The sequence below is a fragment of the Myotis daubentonii genome, chromosome 2 (assembly GCF_963259705.1).
Source record: "Myotis daubentonii chromosome 2, mMyoDau2.1, whole genome shotgun sequence".
NCBI classification, from domain to species: Eukaryota; Metazoa; Chordata; class Mammalia; order Chiroptera; family Vespertilionidae; genus Myotis; species Myotis daubentonii.
Genome location: NC_081841.1, coordinates 206,389,614 through 206,409,053, shown reverse-complemented (window position 1 = coordinate 206,409,053; position 19,440 = coordinate 206,389,614). Strand labels below are relative to the sequence as shown.

The window sequence follows — 19,440 nt, the reverse complement described above, 5'->3', positions numbered from 1 at the left end:
TGAGTTCCTCTTCCCTGCCCCTCACACTGGAAATTACCTCCAGAGGGTGACGAGGGGGTCACCTTGTTTCTTTTCTGTCAGGTACAACAGTCCAGACTGCTTGCTGCCTGTTGTCTGAAAACAGTTGTTTCATACATTATGTTCAGTTTTTTTTTAGTTTTTTTTTTTTTTTTTAGTAAGTCCAGACCCATTTCTTCTTGTCCTGAAGAAGACGTCTTATTTTGTTTGCTATGGTTAAATTTCACCTCTCCTTCTCGGAAAACGTTATTGGGGGTCATTTTCTCTGTGGTGTCCTCTGACGGGGGTCTAGTCCCCGGAGTAACTTCAATAGGAGCCCGCCTCCGCGTAGGGGCGGGAAAGCCTCCCCCCCCCCCCCCCCCCCCCAGGAACCCGCCGCCGCGAGCGCCTCCTTCCGCCTTCCTCCCGCCCGCGTCGGCCCGGACGCTGGGGTTCCGTGATCGCCGGCTCACTGCGCCTGCGCGGCGTGTAGACGCCGCACGCTCCCGGAAGTGGGAGGTGTCTGCTCGAGTTTGTGTGGCCGCCGCCGCGGGAACAGCAGCCGGTAGTTTTTCCACGTAGAGAGGCGAGGTCTTCGAGTCTGGCGGCGTGAGAGTGAGCGAGTGTCGGTCTCCACAGCCCTCTTCTTACGTGACACCCGGCATGGAGCCTGATCAGCGCCTACAGCCTGGCGGCAAGGCCGTGGCTCCCGCGCGGCAGGAGTCGCCGCGGTCCGAGTCCGGGGAGGAGCCGCAGCTCCGGCATCCCGAGGTGAGCAGCCCGCCGCCCCGGACGCCCGCGCGCCCCTTTCTTCCTGGGTGTTCCGCGGGGTCCGCAGCCTGCGCGCCCTCTGGCCGCAGCTCGGACGCCTTTTCTGTCCCAGCTCGGGGGGGGGGGGGCTTTCCTCGGGGTGGTTGTCCTAGAGCTCTCGCTGGCCCGAATTGCCTCCTGGGTGGGAGAGAACAGGCCAGGAGGGAAGCACGTGACCCGGGCCTTGAGAAGTTGGGTGGGAATTCCCACCTGAAGGTGCAGTGCACACTGTTGCTGTAGTCGTTCTCCCCAGCCGTATCGGTAATTGGCAGGCTGTGTGCTTTTCTAAAATTCACACTGTGTGTATGTCACTGGGGACCTTTAGGCCCATCTCCTCCTTCCTTCCAGCCTTTGGTGTCTGCTAGACATTTCTGTCCATTTATCACTATCTCACGTAGACATACGCGTGACTAATTTTCTTCATGACTGCGACGGTTCACTGGTAGTTACAGTGGCACAATATTGTAAAAACGGACTTAGGAGCTTCGTTATTCATCTTCTTGAATGAATCTAGTTACTTTGACCAGCGCTGCGGAATGTAAAATGATCTAATACTAAAATTCGTCATTTTCTGTTACCAGCAAATTCATGTTGAGTGCCTCCTGGAGTGAATGCTCTACTGGCAAGAGGCTTCCTGGCTAGTGCTGCCTCCATCCCGCAGCTAATTCTGCAAGTAGCAGCCGGAATGATCTTTTTAAATAACCCATCGGACCGGGTTGCTCCCCTCCTTCGTCTTCAGTTTGTGGCCCCGCAGGCGTGGTTCCTGTGTCCATAGTAACTGCTTCCGCACGCTGTTCTGACCTTTTGCTCCCAGGCGCCTGGCCGCCTGGCCTTTAAGGGTTGCCTATGCCCCGCATGCTCTTCCTGGGGGTTTTGCACAGTTACCTCGCTCTCCTTTACCTGTTACTTTGGAGAAGGTCTTCCAGGGGCCTTCTCTCTAGAGACCCATTCTTCTTTCAGCTCATTTCCCTCTTCAGTCTGTGGCACTGCCAACAACTTCATCCTGTAAGTCAGTTTAAGAAGAATTTTTAAAGTTTATTTTAGTAAGAAGTAGAATTGAATATGCTTCATGATATTTCCGTCTTGAAACTTGGAGCTATGGTGACGTAAGGCCTGGGCTTGTGTTCCAGATTGGTTTCAGTGACTGTCATACTTGTTAAAGATCTATTGTTGGATACTCTTAATATGATGATGTGGGTTTTGGTTTTTTTTTATTCTCAAGCAGAGTTTTTTTTTGTTGTTGTTGGAAGTTAGCTAAGTAAATTTCCATTACTCCTAATATCAATTGTATTTGTAAACGAGTGTTGCATTTTTATATTTTTAACAAGTAGGTTTAAATTCCATCAGAACTCTTCTTTGAAAGAGTAGTAGTCCAGTTAAATTCACTATTTTAAGGTGTTTTTTTTTTTTTTTTTTAATATATTCCACTGATTTTTTACAGAGAGGAAGGGAGAGAGATAGAGAGCTAGAAACATCGATGATAGAGAAACATCGATCAGCTGCCCCCTGCACATCTCCCACCGGGGATGTGCCCGCAACCCAGGCACACTCCCTTGACCGGAATCGAACCCGGGACCCCTCAGTCCGCAGGCCGACGCTCTATCCACTGAGCCAAACCAGTCTCAGCTTAAGGTGTTTTTTTAGTGTCTGGATGCAGTTTTGTTTTTAACATATTTTTATTGATTTCAGAAGGAAGGGAGAGGGAGTGAGAGATAGAAACATCAATGAAGAGAGAGAATCATCGATTGGCTGCCTCCTACATGCCCCGCACTGGGGATCTAGCCGGCAACCCAGCATGTGCTCTGACCAGAAATCAAACAGCAAACTCCTGATTCCTAGATCCGACACTCAACCACTGAGCCATGTTGGCCAGGCAAAAAAAAAAATATTTTTAAGAAAAGAAGAAAGGTTTATAACATCATAATATAGTTATCCTGAATAACTGTTACATGTGACTTTTGGAAATTGTCTGCTTGAAGCTGAATACATTTTCTTTTTTGCCTTGGGTACTAGGAAATTTTGAATTAGATTTCTAGTTTATGTTGTTTTTATATTGGGCAATTTCTGTTAGCATTGTGAAATGAAGTCAGGTGAAAAAGTTCTCAGGAAGTCATTGCTTTATACATGCATAATGTTGTAATGAGTCATTTAAAAATTAGTTTTTAAATTTTAGAATATTGTTAGTGAGAAGGTCTGTTCTATAATCTGTGGGAGTAATAGTAAAATTACCACTTATTAATAGCCAAGGTGGGTATGGTAGTAGGAGCCTGATACACATAACCTCATTTGTTCCTTATAATAATCTTGCCTAAATACTATTTACCATTACCAATACCAAATACCATTTGAGACAATTGTTATTATACTTTGTTTTATTGATAAGGAAATGGATAATCAGAGGTTAATTAGTAACTACCTAAGGTCATGCTGCTAGTAAATGGTCAGCTGTGGCTCTGTACTCTCAACATCAGTGCTCTTTTTACTTAGTTTCATTGTTTATAAGGAACTTCTTGACTCAGGAGAGAACAGTCTCAATCGTATTGGAAACACATCTCTTCCTATCCTGCCTTTCTTCCAGTGATTGCAACAGGCATGTTTCATTGAACATGGAGCACAGACTCCATCCTCAGATGTTTGAATCTTTAAGATGCTTGTACTAATTTTAAACTATATCTTTTTCTTTTTTTGGTAGAAAAAGCAACGATGTAGGTATGATGGCCAAGAAACAAAAGGATCTAAGTTCATTACCTCCCATTCAAGTGATTTCAGTGACCCAGTTTACAAAGAGATTGCTATTACAAATGGTTGCATTAATAGAATGAGTAAGGAAGAACTCAGAGCTAAACTTTCAGAATTCAAGCTTGAAACCAGGTAAATAAAATTATAAATATAGTACATGCTCATCCTAGAAAATCTTAAAAACACTGAAAAAAGTTAAAAATAATCTTACCATAAATAGCCGTTATTAAAAATTCAAGTAACAACTGTAATTTATATTCTTGTCTGTACTTGAATCTTTGTGTGCAACTCTTTTTTTTTCTGTCAGTCTTTTAGGTGATTGACTAGGACTGGGGAGTTGAAGTCTGAATATTTTGACAGCCTACCAGTAGTGTATAGGAATATCTATCTTAATATACCAAGTATGTTTTAAGTTCTTTCAGTTGCTCATTTGGTCACTGGATAATATTTTATAATGAGATTGAATAATTTCTTTTGTCCATATGTATTACTAGAGGCACTACATGAAATTAGTGCACAGGTAGGGTCCCTAGGCCTGACCAGGTATCAGGGCCAATCAGGGCCCTCTGGCTGCTGGCTGGGGCTTTCCTTCCCTGGCTACCGGCTAGGACCTTCCTTTGTTCTGCGCCGCCCCCTGGTGGTCAGCGCACGTCATAGTGAGTGATCGAACTCCCAGTCTCCCTATCGAACTTCCGACGGGACACTTTGCATATTAGCCTTTTATATAGAGAGAGTAGAAAATTCATGCACTGGAGGAGGGGCGTCCCTCAGCCTGACCTGCCCCTCTCACAGTCCGGGAGCCCTCAGGGGCGGGAGGCGACCTGGTGATCAGGGGAAGGCAACACCCCCATCACACCTCTGCTGCTGCCACTGCCGGCAGCACAAGCCTCAGGCGGTCCTCGTTACCTGCACCTCGGGCCGCCTGGGTGGCTGGGAGGCTGAGGGGACTGGGGGACTCCGGAGGCAGGTGCACGGAGATGAGACTGGGCACCGTCATCTTGTGGCTGGCCTTGCCGCGCACCTGCTGCCTTGGCGGGGCTGAGGAGACTGGGCGCCACCATCTTTGCGGGCGGGGTGGTCAGTTAGCCAATAAATAAATATATTAAGGTATTTCGTTTTAAAACAACTAACTGGTTAATTATCAATATTTTCATGGGCAGGGTTGCTTTTCAGTGGTAGTTTAGAAAGGAAAACAAAAGTTAAAAACATTTTTTTTAGTAGTCACTAATTGCTGATGTGACCAAAATACCTTACTTGTCCCTACACATTAATTAATAAGATCTCATTTTTACTGCCATTATGCATTTGCAAGCAATTTATAGGACTCAACCAATAGGTACTGAGGGAAGTCTGAGCACTGGTTGTTACATTTTTTTGAAGAAATACATACTGTTTGAAGAACGTGGGAAACCACCATTACCAGCCATTGTTACCTATTTAGAATAAGCATTTCCCACCCCCCATTTGTGGAACATGTATTTTAAAAATACCTGTAATAATGAAATCTACTAAATCATATTCTATCCATAGTAAATTAAGAAAGCTACATCTAATTAAGAACTTACTGAGTATCACAGTGTTTTTCTGGACACAGGTCACTCTAGGGCAGTGATGGCGAACCTATGACACACATGTCAGAGGTGACACACGAACTCATTTTTTTGGTTGATTTTTCTTTGTTAAATGGCATTTAAATATATAAAATAAATATCAAAAATATATGTCTTTGTTTTACTATGGTTGCAAATATCAAAAATTTTCTGTATGTGACACGGCACCAGAGTTAAGTTAGGGTTTTTCAAAGTGCTGACACACCGAGCTCAAAAGGTTCGCCATCACTGCTCTAGGGTATCTTTTTTTTTAATGTATTGATTTTGAGAGAGAAATATTGATCTGTTGTTCCACTATAAATAAGTGGAACATAAATAGCATTCATTGGTTAAGTCTTGTATGTGCTCTGACTGGAGATTGAACCGTGACCTAGGTGAATCGGGATGCTGCTCCCAACTGAATTACCCTGCCAGGGCCTAAGGTGCCTTCTGAATTAGTTTTTCTAGTTAATTAACTAACATATATTCAGGTTTATATACTAGGCACATATGTTTTCATATTCATATGGACTTTTTTAGTTGTTTAATGTGCAAAAAACAAAAGAAAGAGATAGTACAATATGTTCAATTTACTTGAATTCTTATACTCTGAAATTTATATTTGGCTAGTAGAATAAGTCAATATTATTTTCAGTTTTTGTGTCATGTATGTCATCTTAATCTTAAAACAATATGGCTATGTAGGTGGTGTATGCTGGCAAGGCTTACGGTTCGAAGTACTAGAATATATTGAAGAAAAAATGCTCTTACATACTACAAAATGAAAAGGTACTTGCAAAAGAAAATATTGATGCTGTATTAAACATATATTTTAATTTGTTCTTTGCTAAATGAGCTTTGAGTCTTGTTTTCTTTACATATATTTTAGTTAACATTTACTAAATTATGCTGTCACTGTAGGTGTTCAATCCAGTGACATCAGGTAAGAGTTCAGATTCTTGACCATGAAATTCACCTAAGAGTTAATTTTATTATTTTCCCTAGAGGAGTAAAGGATGTACTAAAGAAGAGGCTGAAAAACTATTATAAGAAGCAGAAGCTGATGTTGAAAGAGGACAATTGTGCTGACAGTTACTACGATTACATTTGTATTATTGACTTTGAAGCTACTTGTGAAGAGGGTAACCCACCTGAGTTCATACATGAAATAATTGAATTTCCTGTTGTTTTACTGAATACTGGTACCTTAGAAATAGTAAGTGAATTGTTATATTTTAATTTTACTTTTAGCAGTAACTATTCTGGGATTGGTTAGTAAGGCAAAGGATCTCAATTGCTGTTTCAGCTAGAATTAGAATTCTAAGTGGGCCTTTTGCTCTCGCGGTGTGCTTTGTATCAGCTTGATTAATAGAAAAGCTATAATAAAATATTTTAGAGTCTGCTTTCTCTTTTTCCAGTAGCTAAAATTACAGTGTTTTTTCTGTTTGCTTAGAACACATATCTGGCTAGACTTCAGAGTCTCTTGGGTTGTGAAAAAAAGTGCTGATGCCTGGCCCTTATCCCAGAGATTCTGGATTAGTTGTTCTATGCTGGGGTCCCTGACGTCAATAATTTTTAAAGCTTCTCAGTTAATATGCAGTCAGGGCTGAGAACCACTGCTATAGGCTAATGTATCCTCTGATCTCTGAAAATGATAATTTACAGAAATCACCTTTCAACTTAGAACTGGCCATCTTTCTGGTGATAAGTTTATGGGGGAAACAACTCATAACCTAGGCTCCTTAGCCATGTGAATATGTATGTGCTTTAGATACTAGTTATCCGTGTTACTAGTTCAGGAAGTCAGCAGGAATTCTCCATAATAATACTGTTCACCTTGTAAAATCTGAGAGATAATATATCATAACATTTCATCTACTCAAAAGTTACTCCCAACACTATGAGATATCATAGAGTCAAATTTTGACTTCAGAGTTCAGTTTAATGGAATCTTAGTATAATGACTATTGAGTAAATGAGTTAGCAGTAATCTGGAGGTAATTTATTTTAACTCAAGACTGCTATTTAAAGGAATTATAATTTAAAAAGCTTTTAGTATCTTGAATTAGAGGTTGCATTTAATAGTCTGACAGTTTCAAAATATTACAAACAAAATTACATCATGTTTCTCTGGAAAACGTTTATTTAAACTTCAGTTTGCTGGCTTGCTTGCAGACACTTGCTTTATTGTAAAAATTTTAAAACTGAAATGTAATTTTTAAAATAAAAAATCAGTGTTTCTGGAGAATTTATCAGCGCTGCCTTAATTAAAATGGATTATGAGGGGGAAAATCAGAGTGCTTTGGGAACAGGGAAGTACCCTTAAATTGTTAAAACTAGAAGTTCTATGCCATAAGCACCTATAGTTATAATCTTATGTGGTTGTATTTGTTATGTATCATGTGTCACGTATCTTAAGTCATAAAAAGACATTAACTTGCTGTCCTTTCCTTATAGGAAGATACGTTTCAGCAGTATGTGAGACCAGAGGTTAACACCCAGCTTTCTGATTTCTGCATCAATTTAACTGGAATTACTCAGGTTATAATTCTATGTTCCTTTTTCAGGAGTTTGAAAATTGTTTTGAAATTAGCGATTTATTTCATAGTTTAAGTTAATAGGTACTTTGCTGGGCAAAAATTTTTCATATTGTAATGTTTAAGAAATAGAAAAGCAAATTCTGTATCTAAAACTTTTCTCAACTTTTCCTTTGAAGGAGTTGTAATGATGAATCTAAAGATTCATTTGTTTGCAGTGTTAGTAAAATAAGTGTTACTGTGCTGAACTTGGAGCTAAAGTTTAAAAATATATCTGTTATCAACCTGACTTTATATACAGTATAGTTACTTTTTTAGTCTCTGATTTCTGGTTGTATTCTAATGTGGTAGGCCTTTTGTTCATTTATTTAGCTCCTTTATTTATTCATTCATTCACTCACTCAACAAATATTTGACTGCCTACTATACTATTTGCCAAGGTACTAGGGCTACGAAGATGGTCAAGTCAGTCTCTCTCTCAGTTCAGTTAACCATCTATATTCCGGAGGACACAAAGAAGAAACCGGTGGTCACAGTATGGTTAGGAAGGCTGACAAGTAAGTTAGTGTTTCATCAGGGTATCATAGGCATCTAAGAAAGGGGCTTCCTGTGACAGAGGGGCTGTCCTGGGAGAAACTTGCTCATGTTGGTGAACTTGGGCTGAGTCAGGATAGGTCAGTAGGTGGAAAAGAATGACTGGGCATTTTAGGTGTAACAGCAGGATTGTAAGTAGTTCATGATGTTCACAGGCTTATGCTCCCACATAAACCTAAAGTGGTAGCTGAGACATGCCATGTTATGAAGAGTCTTGTATGTCTTTTTATCTTGAAAGCCTTGGAGAGTGTTTGGAGGATTTTAAGTATGAAAGTAATGTGATGGGTAAGATTTACATTTTAGGAAGATCAGTTTGGCAGTGGTATGTAGTATGTGGTAGAAATAGGTGAGCTTCGAGATAGATTAGTGTAGAGGGCTATGGCTTTCAGCGAGAAGAGATTTCCCTTTTCTCTACTCCAGAGAATTGGTAAGCTGCTAGGTTGAGGCCTACAAAAAGAGAACCATTGAGGATGATCCTAAGTCTTAATTTTGGGAGGATTATGTGCTTCACTTGAAAGTAGTCCCTAATACTTGGCTATAAACAATTTTTAATTATCTTAAAAATGAAATGTTAGGTGTATCTCAGCCAAGGAAATCATGAAGAATTTAAAACATCATAGATAAGACTCTCATTCTGTTCCTTTCCCTCCAGTGTTTGTGTCTGGGTATTTTGTATGACTACCTGTTGCTACTCTGATTTTTGTGTATTTTACTTTTATATCCTCAGGATCAGGTAGACAAAGCTGATACCTTCCCTCAGGTACTGAAAAAAGTAATTGACTGGATGAAATTGAAAGAATTAGGAACAAAGTATAAGTATTGCATATTAACAGATGGGTAAGTAGGAAAATTTATAATACTTTTATCTACTTTTTAAGATTAAGGATGTCCTTATTTAACTTTTAGAATAACCATAAGAATGTTATTTACTAAAGGAGACAATATTTTTCCTTTTGTTATCATTGAAAGCAATGAAAAACAGTCTAATCCAGGACTGGAAGGCTAGAAAAAGATACATATTAATATGTGAAACTAAAACTGTTTCACATAAGGACACTTTCTTGCTCAGAAAAGTCCAACTCTTCAGTCTTGCGTTCAAGGATCTCTCATCTAATGTTGCCCTCCCTGTGTAGCTAAGGTACCTGCCATTCTTTTTTACTTTAGTCAGGCTGGCCCACGGATCACATGGTTTATCCTTTTCTATGTACTAACGCTTTTCTCTCTACTGGAAGGCTCTCTTCCTTTACTGCTTCTTTGTTATTATTCAAAGCCTACCACATGTTTACTCCAGACACTACAATTGACATTGATTCTTTTTTTCTTGAAATCATATAAAAACCTCTCTGATGTGTACCATTCATATTAACATCTGACTAAATATTCTGATATCTAAACTTTATGTACATGAGACTTATGTTTGCAAAGAGATTACAAATCCTCTCAGAGCAGGGACTTTGGCTACTTGGTGGTCTTTCATATAGCGCTTACCGTAGTGTTGAGTTAAACATGTATGCTCCAAAGGCATTTGTGAAATGAAAGACTAACTGGGAAATGAGGAACATCAAAAGAAGCTATGCCAAGGCAGCTCCTCCCATAATGCTATTCAGGTTCAAGAAGGAAGTTCTAAACAACTTCTGTTTCAAACTGTGGACAGATTGTACACTACAGCTGTGATGTCACCTACATAAAGGGTTTAGAGACCCTTACATACAACAAGGAAAGAGCATTGCTTTTAATCACATTGTAATGATGTTTTAACAATGCACGGGAAAATGTTGATGGACCTCTTTAGAAATCTTATTGATTTCAAACACGAATGATCAGTGTTCCTGCTCAAGTATACAGATGTTTTTGTTGTGACACAGTGTGTGTGATTCTGTAAAAACCTCACATTCTGGGACAGACCATTCATAACCTGTGCAATTAACCAGAGCACTAATAAAGGCAGTAATTGATAACTCCAGACGTAATTTAGACAGCCAGGCAAGCATCTCCGTAGGTGGGGACTTTACTGAAGTTGCATGAGAGGATATTACGCATGGAAGCAATGGGATTCTGGGACAGGCACTTGTTTTTAATTTTCTTAAAATACATTTGAAAGTACTCCTGTTGCTGGTACAGTAGCTGAGTTGAGAGTTTTTGTTTTTAATATATATTTCTTTATTGATTTAAAAGAGGAAGGGAGAAGGAGAGAGAGATAGAAACATCAATGATGAGAGAGAATCATTGATTGGTTGCCACCTGGGGATCAAGCCTGCAACCCAGGCATGTGCCCTTGGCCGGAATCGAACCTGGGACCCTTCAATCCGCAGGCTGACACTCTATCTACTGAGCCAAGCCGGCCAGGGCGAGAGTTGTTTTTTTGTTTTTTTCTGCTGAAGGTTATAAGTTTGGGTGCTATCATTCTGACTCCCTCTGGCTAGTAAAACCCACATATTAAACCAACACAGTTTCCGCATTATACAGTCCATATTCTCCTATTTAATTACACAGGTTGATTAGTATTTTAGGAACATACTGTAACAGACCAAATTGTATTCTAACTACCTGATACCAGCTCCTTTTATGTCTTTCAGGTATTTTGTTCATTTGTTTTTGTTGTATTTCAAAATATACCCTCATAAAACTTCCCAATATGATAAACCTGACACTAAAAGTACGCTTAGCAGAATTATTTTAGAATTAAGAAAAAATATTCAACAAGATAGAGGTTTGCCTAGATAATCAGAACCATAAAAATAATCAAGATAATGTGAAAAAAATTTGATATACCCAACTTATTTTTTGTTAGTTTATTTTTGAATTAGTATTTTAGAAGAAGAAATTTTAATTTCCTAAGCTCTATGTTATGTGTAAGTATAAGAAAGAAAGGTGTCGTGTAAATAAAAAACAGAATGAGTTAAAATACTCATTTGTAAAAATAGTATAGCATTTATTTTATCCATTTATTTCCTATTTTTGATTTACAAGTTCGTGGGATATGAGTAAGTTCCTAAACATTCAGTGCCGGCTCAGCAGGCTCAAATATCCTCCTTTTGCTAAAAAGTGGATCAATATTCGAAAGTCATATGGAAATTTTTACAAGGTAACAATTTCTATATTTTGATTATATTTTTAAGCTGTTGATAAGTTTATTATGTTTTGCATGCACATTAAGTTATGATTCACTAGGTGCTTTTCACAGGAAAAGGCCATATAATTAGTTGTTACTTTTCAGATTCCAAATTAGTTATGTTCATATGAGTTTAGAAAGAGAAGCTGTTTTTTCTTTTAATCTGTTATGTAAGTGGGTTAACATGATCGTCAATAACAGGTTTGAAACTATTGGGGTATTCAGTATGTGGATTGTTTGTGGAACAGTTAATCACCACTGAATTTTAATTTTATCAAATTGAATATGTGTAAAACATTTATTAAATGAAAAATTTTAAAATATAATATTGCAAAGCTGTTAACAGTTGGCAGTTTTCCACCATAGCCCTTATCAGTACTGGTTTCTGTTCTCCTGAGACAAACACTTTAAACTTTTTAAAGCTATTTCTTCTAATACTGACCTTAATATTTCTAAATTATGTGTTTATACTGTTTCTTGAATTTCAGTTTGAGGTATCTATTAATCTCCTGCAATGGAAGATGAAGATTTAGCTCTCTTGAAAAGCCACTGTTTTGCATGTCCTTCTCCCTGCATCTTTCTGATATAGTTACATTATCTCTACAATTGAATCATTATTCAGTGTTTATATTCCTACTAGAGGCCTGATGCACGAAATTCATGCAAGAGTAGGCCTTCCTTCCCCCAGCTGCTGGCACCGGTTTCCCTCTGGCACCCGGGACCCAGGCTTCCCTCACAGCTCCGGCTTCATCCGGAAGGACATCTGGAAGGACGTCTCTTCTAATTAGCATATTACACTTTTACTGTTATAGATGATGATGGATGGTGTTCATAGCTTTTCCTCAGATTTAATAATCAACTTTAGTTTTCTTATCCTGTTCCTTTCCATTGAAATGGTAAATCACTTCTCAGCATCTGTAGTCTGTTTTTTTTGTTTTTCCTTTGGGGAATAACTTCCTGGAGCCTTTAATCCTGTTCTGATCTGAACTATTTGTTGTTCAGGCTTCTAAAGTCATCTAGGAGATTTCCTTTGCTTCTCTCTCATCTCTCTCCTCTTTCTTCTTTTACTACTTCATTTTGTGAAGCACATCCTAAAGTAGGTTCGTGAGAAAAGTTGTTTGTTTGAAAATGTTTTGGAGTGTGGTTTTAACATTTCTTAAAACTGAACTATGAATACAGAAAAGTGGAGTTGGACAGGTTGTTTAACGTGAAATCCCTTGTAATTTCCACTTACTCATCCCCCCTTCCTCCCAGAGCTCCCCTAATCCATACTTTCAATAGGAATCATTTTCTTGCTTTTGTGTACAACCTTAATATGTATATGTTTATCTTTATATCATAAAGTTAGGTTTTGCCTATTTTTGAACATGATATAATTAGCACCATACTGACTGTTTTGTTTATTTTGCTTTTCCCTCAACATTATGGTTGAAATTTTCCATGTTGTGTATCTGGCTATAGCACATTTATTTTATTGAGAATCCCATTGTGGGAATACACCAGAGTTTATCTGGTGTACTTGGGCTGGCCATTTGGGTTCCGGTTTGAGGCTTTTATGAACAGTAGTGCTAGGAACATTCTTGTGAATGTCTTCTTGTGTGTGTGTGTTGTTTTTTTTTTTTAAATTAAATCTTTATTGTTCAGATTATTACATTTGTTCCTCTTTTTTTCCCCCCCATAACTCCCCTCCTCCCAGTTCCCGCCCCACCCTCCGCCCTCACTCCCCACCCACTGTCCTCATCCATAGGTGCACGATTTTTGTCCAGTCTCTTCCCACATCTCCCACACCCCTTTCCCCCCCAAGAATAGTCAGTCCATTCCCTTTCTATGTCCCTGATTCTATTATAATCACCAGTTCATTCTGTTCATCAGATTATTTATTCACTTGATTCTTAGATTCACTTGTTGATAGATGCATATTTGTTGTTCATAGTTTGTATCTTTACCTTTTTCTTCTTCTTCCTCTTCTTAAAGGATACCTTTCAGCATTTCATATAATACTGGTTTGGTGGTGATGAACTCCTTTAGCTTTTCCTTATCTGTGAAGCTCTTTATCTGACCTTCAATTCTGAATGATAGCTTTGCTGGGTAAAGTAATCTTGGTTGTAGGTTCTTGGTATTCATCACTTTGAATATTTCTTGCCACTCCCTTCTGGCCTGCAAAGTTTCTGTTGAGAAATCAGCTGACAGTCGTATGGGTATTCCCTTGTAGGTAACTGAGTTTCTTCCTCTTGCTGTTTTTAAGATTCTCTCTTTATCTTTTGCTCTTGGCATTTTAATTATGATGTGTCTTGGTGTGGTCCTCTTTGGATTCCTTTTGTTTGGGGTTCTCCGCGCTTCTTGGACCTGTAAGTCCATTTCTTTCACCAGGTGGGGGAAGTTTTCTGTCATTATTTCTTCAAATAGGTTTTCAATATCTTGCTCTCTCATCTTCTGGCACCCCTATAATTCTGATGTTGTTACGCTTGAAGCTGTCCCAGAGGCTCCTTACACTATCCTCGCATTTTTGGATTCTTTTTTCATTTTGCTTTTCCGGTTGGATGTTTTTTGCTTCCTCGCATTTCAAATCATTGACTTGATTCTTGCGCTCCTCTGGTCTGCTGTCGGGCGTCTGTATAATATTCGTTATTTCAGTCCGTGTATGCTTAATTTCTAGTTGGTTCCCCAATATAAGATCGAGGGTCTTAATTAGTTTTCGTGTAGATCTCATTAAGTTTATCGGCAGCTTCTAAACAGTTCTTGAGAGACCTTAAAAGTGTGGTTCTGAACTCTATATCTTCCATTGACAATTTTGTCCTGTTTCTTTGTCTCCGCATTTTGTTATGCTTCCTTGGTGCACCCCCTAGTGGTCTTTGTTCGCAGTCTTATAGATAAATCTTGATTGTTGTAGCTAATTCCAGGGAGGGTTTGACCTCCAGGCCAAGTGGCTATGAGAATCAGCTGTGTCAGCAGTGAGAGAACTTCTGTCCTCTAGGGAGGTGCTAATCTAGCCTTTGCCTGAGGCTATCCGGCAAATGCCTCTGTGCAGGGCTTGGGCGGGGTGGGTCGCACAGGATCAACAGGGTGGGCCAGAGAGAGCAGTTATGGCGGCTCTCAGTCCTGTCCCCAGGGGCTCTGCCTCTCTGAGTCCCAGCACCCGCTGCAAAGCTGGGAGAGAAAGCTGCACTGCTCTGACCGAAGCCAGATGGTCCCGCTTCTCCCGTTTGAGTCTGGGTCCCTAAAGACTGGCCTGTATCTGGAGCTCAGAGTCTGCGACTCCCTCCCGATTGAAAACGCCAACCGCGCCCTCCGCACCTCAGAATTTGACTTCAGCACTGCGCCTCCTCCGAGTGTCCGTATGCGTTTCTCTTTCCTCCTAGTTGTAGGACTTCCACTCAGCCAGCATTCCTGTGGTTCTGGGTGATGTCCCTTCCGTTTTTTGGTTTCACTTTTGAAGTAGTTGTTCAAAGCAGCAAACTCTGGCGTTAACCTATGCCGCCATCTTGGTTCTCTCCTCTTCTTGTGTTTTTGTGCACTCATTTCTCCTGGCTATAAACCTAGGAGTGGAATTGCTTGGGTATAGGACATGTGTATCATTGGCATTACTAGATTATGCAGAGTTTTCCAAAGGAGTTACATCAGTTTGCACTTTTCACCTGAAGAATATATGAATTGATAATTGTTTCACGTTTTTGCCAGCATCTGGTATTACCATACATTTAAAATGTAATTCTACCCTAGCCGGTTTGGCTCAGTGGAGGGAGTGTCGGCCTATGGACCAAGGGCCTTGGGTTCAATTCTGGTCAAAGGCATGTACGTCAGTTGCAGGCTCCTCCCTGGCCTGTGCAGGAGGCAACCAATTGATGTATAGTGATTCTCAAAAGTGAAATTTAAGGAGTGTGTGAGATTTTTATATTTATCTAAATCCGTGGTCGGCAAACCGCGGCTTCGCGAGCCTCACGCGGCTCTTTGGCCCCTTGAGTGTGGCTCTTCCACAAAATACCACGTGAGGGCGCGCACGTACAGTGCGATTGAAACTTCGTGGCCCATGTGCAGAAGTCGGTATTTTGTGGAAGAGCCACACTCAAGAGGCCAAAAATGCCGCATGTGGCTCGCGAGCCCCGGTTTGCTGAGTCGCAGTTTGCCGACCACTGATCTAAATGGAGCGAGTATTTAAATAGGCTGAAAAATACGTGGCATTGTCTTTCAGTCTTTTTAAAAAAATTCTCATCAAGGATATATTTTCTATTGACTTTAGAGAGGGAGTGAGAGATACAAACATTAATGTGAGAGGGAAACATTGATCAGTTGCCTCCCATACATGCCCTGACCTGGGATTTAACCCACAGCCTGGGTATGTGCCCTGACTGGGAATCGAACCTGAGACCCTTTGGTGCACGGGACGATGTTCCAACCAACTGAGCCAGATATGTTTGGTATCTCTGTCTAAGGAGTCATTCAAGTAAAAGAATACATTACAGAAAAATACCATGTGAAAAAGAATTAGTTTGGGGTAAAATGGTAGAGCTTCAGTTTAGAAGAACAACACATTTCCTTTTATAAATGATTTGTTAAATTATAAAACTGTAAACTTTTTAGATGTCTTGAGGATTTCACCTGGCGATACATATATTTTCATCCAAAATACTAGAGCCATGGAGGTTTGTATTATTAATTTACTTTAACCAGGAGTATTTGCCCTTTGCTTAACTTTATTTAGCTATTACTATTAATTTTCTTATTTTTTTACTTCATAGTCACTGTTAGAATAATAAAGAATTATTTATTGTTTGTTTATTTTTCAGGTTCCTAGAGGCCAAACCAAACTGACAATAATGCTTGAAAAACTAGGAATGGATTATGATGGGCGGCCACACAGTGGCCTTGATGACTCCAAGAATATTGCCCGAATAGCAGTTCGAATGCTTCAGGATGGATGTGAACTCCGAATTAATGAAAAAATGCATGCAGGACAGTTAATGAGTGTGTCTTCCTCATTACCAATAGAGGGCGCTCCACCTCCACAAATGCCACATTCTAGAAAATAACAGCATTTTTGCCTTTTGCCCATGGATCATTCACTATAACTGGAGTTGCTACAAAGGGGTAGCAGATGAATACTTATTGAACTAGTCTTGCAGTGCAAAATTTAAGCACCTTAGATATAAATCTTATTTACAGTTATAGATACATATACGTGAACAGATTCTGTGGAGAGGGCATATTGAATTATTTGTCACCAGCACTTTTATATGAGCAGTAATTGTTACACAGTAACAGTTCCTTTAGAACTGAATTTTATAGTTTAAGGTGTCTAAGATGTGTTTCTTTTGGTTTTAAATGCAAAGGTTTATTGAGTTTCCCTTTGTCATCTCTTACTGAGTTAAAATATATAATGTATTTCTACATTAACATCATTAGATCAAATTATTTCTTAATTGCAGAAAAGATTGGAAGGTGGACCTTATATAGCTTTTGGCTTCTAATAATATAGTCCTATTGATTTTTGAAGTTTATATGTGAAGTTCAACTGTTTGTGGTGAATTTCATAAAGTACGTGGTACACATACTTGTCTGTGTTTGTTTTCAATTTATAATTGTAAGACTTGTGATAGATTATAAGGTCTGGTTAAAAATTTAGCACTGATGACAATGGCAGGGCAGAAGAAAATACCATTTAAAGGAATATCAGGGCTATACTTCAGACTTTATAATACACAGATAAATCAGTGGGATTTGGGGACTTGGCTTTTTGATTCCCCTCCTTCTCATGACATATATCTGCCCTAATTCTTAAATCTAAGAGACCATGCTTTGAAGTAGACTTAAAACTAAGGGTCATAATTTTTTATTTGTATTCAACATTGTGAGTGAGGTTAATAAAGTCAAGTAATGCTTTCTACCATGTTTTATGTTTTTATTATTAAAAACTGATTTTACGTAGTGACCACTAAATGTTGAATAGTTAATTTTTAACCAGTTGTAAAAACAAAAATGTGTTGACAGAGTTGAGAAAGGAAAACTCTTTTTATTTAGAAGCTAAAAGTACGTATTTTCAGACTTGCATTTTCTCCTATAGCTTTCATGAACAATTTCATCGGCATTTTTTTCCATGGAGCATTTTCATTGACATTGCTTTTTTCTTTTTTAATAATTGTGATGCTACTTTATTTTAATGATTTATGTGTTATAATCAAATGAATTTTATAGAGGTTTTTCAACCGTGATGGATAGGATAAAAGGTATTTTTCTTGGTATGAAAATATACACAGTGCTGTAGGGTTCCTACTTAAAAGAATGAATTTCTGCCCTTGGGTAGTAGTTGTAGAATCAGCATAATTGAGAATAACAGGTGGACAATAGAAGGCACAGGGGTATATGATGCGCTTAGACAAATTGATGTGGAGTATAATGAAACATCTAGAAGTTTTGGGTTTTTACAGTAAACTCTGGAGGTGAAGTGAATATATGCTGAGATTTTTGAATAACAAATATCACCATATAATATACCATATGATATTACTGAAAGTTTTAAAGAATTTCCTTCAAATACTTGCTGAGCTACTGTGCCATGGCAGAGAATCGCAAATCACTATTGAAATGTGGATGCTAGGAGATCCATTTGACATACTCCTTGGGTGATTTTGCCACATTAACCACATTACCGTAGAATTCAAATTCATGGCCATGGCAAAACTGGAATTACCTTTCACCAGCTTCCAGAGTTGCTCATCAATAGCTGAAGCTGCAAGTGGGAAATCTGAGAATGACAAAGAAATATTACCTTGCCCTCCTTTTTTGTTTCTTTTTAAGTCAAGCTGCCAATTTCTTTGCTGATTTTTCTTTTTGCTAAGTACCCAAGTACCAAGAAGCTCATTTTATATTTATTGTTAAGACCTCAACATTATAAGCTCTCAATATCCTTTGGCTCAACCAAATATTTTATCTGGTGATGCTTTATAGTCCTAATTCATTTTTCTAGACTTTATGCAGAAATAATGGACAAATATAATTGTATATATTTAAAGTGTAAATGTGATCATTTGACACCCATTGTAAAAGGATTACCAAGATCAAAATAGTTAACACATGTATCACCTCATATTTTTATTTTTATTTTTTTGGTGGTAAGAATTTCTAAGGTCTCGGCAACTTTCAAGGATATAATACTGTTTAACCATTGTTACCTTGTTGTACATTAGATCCTCAGAATTTATTCTTTTTATAACTGAAAGTCTGTACCCTTTGTCCTATGTCATCCCATTTTCCCCATCCCTTGCCCTTGTAGGTTTGTAGTTTATTTTTTTGTGGGAAGATGAGCATTGGAACTGCCTAGCCCTTCATCTTGCTGACCTCACGTTCCTCTGAACTCATTTTTAATTGCTTTGTTGAGTCTCTGCCCTTCCCTCCAATTTGATATAACGTGTCAAGTGGACTTTTGTTTTTAATATATTTTTATTGATTTCAGAGAGGAAGGACAGAGAGATAGAAATATCAATGATGAAAGAGAATCATCGATTGGCCGCCTCCTGCATGCCCCACACGGGACTGAGCCCACAACCCGGGCCGGGAATTGAACTGTGACCTCCTGGTTCATAGGTCTGTGACCTCCTGGTTCATAGGTCAACACTCAACCATAGAGCTACGCAGGTTGGGCCAAGTGGACTTTTCATTGGATTTTGCTGAAACTGTTAATCGTGCCTGTTCTGATGAGATGAAATTAAACATAGGGAATACTACTTTCTACTTTTTGATTTTTGCAAGGGAAATGCTTAAGAGATGAATGCCATCTAGTATTTCAGAAAATCAATAATTTATTGTCAGGTTTTATTTTCTTTAGTATTGTAATATATACTATATACTATAATGATATTAATATTCATTATTTATTCTTTACAAAAAACCTTTTGTTTTTTCTTTAACTATCAGCTATATTAATTTTTTGCTCTCTACTTTTCACTTCTGATACATTGAGATACTAGGTTTCTGTTGTATTATTTCAGATACACAATCTTTAGAACCAACTGAGGTATATACCAGAGCACTGTATTTTGTCCGTGGTTTGTTTTGTGTTCTTTTGGAT

General features: G+C 38.8%; 1 protein-coding gene across 2 annotated transcripts; it reads left to right on the top strand.

The window, feature by feature from the left end:
• The first annotated feature begins 496 nt into the window (after positions 1-496).
• Positions 497-18,627, top strand: ERI1 (exoribonuclease 1). 2 transcript variants are annotated; one of them, XM_059685515.1, is made up of 7 exons: positions 497-768; positions 3,500-3,678; positions 6,141-6,351; positions 7,593-7,676; positions 8,994-9,103; positions 11,237-11,351; positions 16,163-18,627. In XM_059685515.1, exons 1-7 carry the CDS (start codon positions 661-663, stop codon positions 16,403-16,405), a joined length of 1,050 nt encoding a protein of 349 aa, XP_059541498.1. In that variant the 5' UTR covers positions 497-660; the 3' UTR covers positions 16,406-18,627. The 2 variants fall into 2 exon arrangements, with proteins under 2 accessions (XP_059541498.1, XP_059541499.1); XM_059685516.1 differs by lacking the exon at positions 497-768 and adding an exon at positions 3,854-3,947 and having other exon boundaries at positions 3,545-3,678.
• Positions 18,628-19,440: the final 813 nt, after the last annotated feature.

Coding starts and splice junctions, on each gene's coding strand:
- ERI1 (XM_059685515.1), top strand. CDS start 661: ATGGAGCCTGATCAGCGCCTACAGCCTGGCGGCAAGGCCGTGGCTCCC. Junction 3,679..6,140: donor GAATTCAAGCTTGAAACCAG/GTAAATAAAATT, acceptor TATTTTCCCTAG/AGGAGTAAAGGATGTACTAA. Junction 7,677..8,993: donor ATTTAACTGGAATTACTCAG/GTTATAATTCTA, acceptor TTATATCCTCAG/GATCAGGTAGACAAAGCTGA.